Here is a 2,429-nt window from a genome sequence, read left to right as displayed (position 1 = left end):
TGAATAAAAGGCATAATTAGGTGATGTCTTTGGCATTAAATCTACTCATTGAGTATGCTCGTCAGCTCCAGTCTTCTTGGGTGGAGTGTGGCGAAGATGGTGACAGTCTCCTCTAGGTCTACTGGTATGTCATAGGGCGTGTGGCTCACTCATGGATGCCCGCATGAAAGTATTCAGCCGTCTCAGAGTGCTGGCAGACCGCTCACACTCACATGATGTGACTGGCAGGGCATGCCAGTTTTAACAACTGTGAGATGTTGTGATACTGATGAGCATCGCACTGCTTGACTGCCTGGGCACAAGTACTTGGCATCAACGTAGGTGGTGGCATCCCCTCCCACCAGCTCTATCAGAAAAATATTTGGCCTAAAAAGACCCCAGCCGTGGGGGGGGGGGTCGTCCGACCCCTCTGGCTACGGGCCTGTGTAAGGTTAAGATAGTGACTCCTAGCCGAAAGAAAGTGGTAGAAAAAACTGTGACTGGAGGGTGCGAGGTAATGCCAAAAATACTATGATCTAATCAGTCTTCTGATTTCTAGCAGTCCAGTGGCAGAGCGTGCGACATGATGATGACGAATTTCACTATATAAGAGTGTATTTCCGGCCATCTAGAGGTATTATTTCTCAGTTTTCGCACCTCAGCCCCAACCATGGTGGGACTGAGGTGGATCGACTCACGGCTTTGAAGTAGGTAAAGTAAAGTATTTACGTCAAAGACAATTTTTTTTTCAGTTTTATTTTCTATGGTAGCCTACATCACACATATTAATTAGATCTCTGGCGAAAATTGCTGATAAAAGATCATGGTAAATAATGGTGATGTGAAATGATGATCATTCAGTGGCAGCGCTAAGGGGAGATATGGGGGCTAGATCCAATGCAGCCAATGAGGCTCCTCCTCCCCCGTCAGGGAGAAAAACCACAATTCGTCGGAGAGAAAATAAAATTATATGTATATTCTAGATACCGACTCTAAAATCGATTAAATAAGCCTTTAAAACCTCTAAATTGTCATATTTTTGGGGTCTTCTTCCCCAACCATGTTGGGGCTGAGGTGGTTGTGGTTTCACGAAATGTCTCTCCCCATCCCCCTCACCTTTCAAAACAGATCTGCGCCCTTGACCATTTGACTGCATTTGCGATGACTTCAAAAACGTTTTTTGTATAATATTACAATATACAAAATCTGACACATATATATTCAAGTTTTGATAAACCTATTCGAATATTATTAGCTCCGCCGACGGTATTCATTACCTCCGCCAAGTAGGTTATGTATTCACTACTGTCTGTTTTTCTGTCTGTCTGTTAGCAAGATCATCATAAAATTTAGTGGAATGGTGATAATAATCGAAGAAAGATACAATTCATTTTTCGGAAGAAAGGCTCAAAGGACAAGGCCATGATCACGGAAATTCGATTTTTACCCTCGAGCATAAAAGTAAATATCCTACTCTTTGTAGTAGAAATCCCCGATGCAACGAACTTGCTCATTCTTTTTATCATAGAATTATTGACTGTTGGAATTGTCTTCCTTTACATGTGCGTAATGGTAATTTTAATTTATTTAAGAAATTTGTTAAGTAATCGTTCATACAACTTTCTTGTTTGACTATACGTTTTGCTGATGAGTGCTTGTTGATTCCAAACATTTATTGTACAGGAACTCCGTTCCTTTTGGTATGCCCGCCTCCCCACTCACCAGCAATGTGTATACACTTTGTTTCAATGGATTTTCTTTCAATTTTAATGTTTTAATCTTATATTGTATATACATATATATTTTTATGGAGGAAATAAATATAATAATAGTAATAAATATTGCACTGCAATGATCAGTTAAAAAAATATTCTTATTGAGAAAAACCAACATTTTTTAAGTCCTCTTTTTGTTGCTGCAGTTGAATGATTTTCATCATGGTTGACAATATTTGTTTTGTACCATAACACTGCTTTTGCAATGACTTGGGAAAAATGTGTTGGTTACCTAATTTGAATATTTACTATGATTCCAAGCTTCGACATATAAGCTTTTCCATCTTATCTCCACTATGTGTGAGCGTTTCAGTCATATGCCTCCGTGGTCTAACGGTTTGGACACTTGCCTTGATAGCGAGAGGTTGCAAGTTCGAATCCTGCTTGCTCGAGACGTTTTTTATTTTTTCGTTGAAGGGCTGTGCTCGATAAGATTGTCACATATTGTTCCTAATTATTATTTAATAATTTGTTTATATAAATAATAATACATGAAGAAGATTTGTCCGTGTGTGTTTCGAAACATATAAAATATAATACTGCGTAACGGTAATGAAAACTTAAATACGTAAAATGTTGACTTAGAAACACTATTGTTTATTGAAACGAATATTTCGACTACATTTCGACTACTCCTGTAGTCTTTTTCGACGCAAGTTACGTGGTATACATATA

General features: G+C 38.6%; 1 protein-coding gene across 1 annotated transcript in view; it reads right to left on the bottom strand.

Moving 5' to 3' along the window:
* Positions 1-1,143, bottom strand: part of LOC117108733 — a 13,562-nt gene extending 12,419 nt beyond the window's left edge. The window contains exon 1 of the mRNA XM_033250857.1: positions 1,096-1,143. Coding sequence (XP_033106748.1) covers positions 1,096-1,135 — 40 coding nt within the window. The 5' untranslated portion in view covers positions 1,136-1,143. The remainder of the gene's footprint in view (positions 1-1,095) is intronic.
* Between the last annotated feature and the right edge of the window lie 1,286 nt (positions 1,144-2,429).

This window comes from Anneissia japonica, unplaced genomic scaffold, assembly GCF_011630105.1.
Source record: "Anneissia japonica isolate Jap-2015-1 unplaced genomic scaffold, ASM1163010v1 scaffold128_len593404_cov183, whole genome shotgun sequence".
NCBI classification, from domain to species: Eukaryota; Metazoa; Echinodermata; class Crinoidea; order Comatulida; family Comatulidae; genus Anneissia; species Anneissia japonica.
This window is presented reverse-complemented; position numbering and strand designations above follow the sequence as displayed.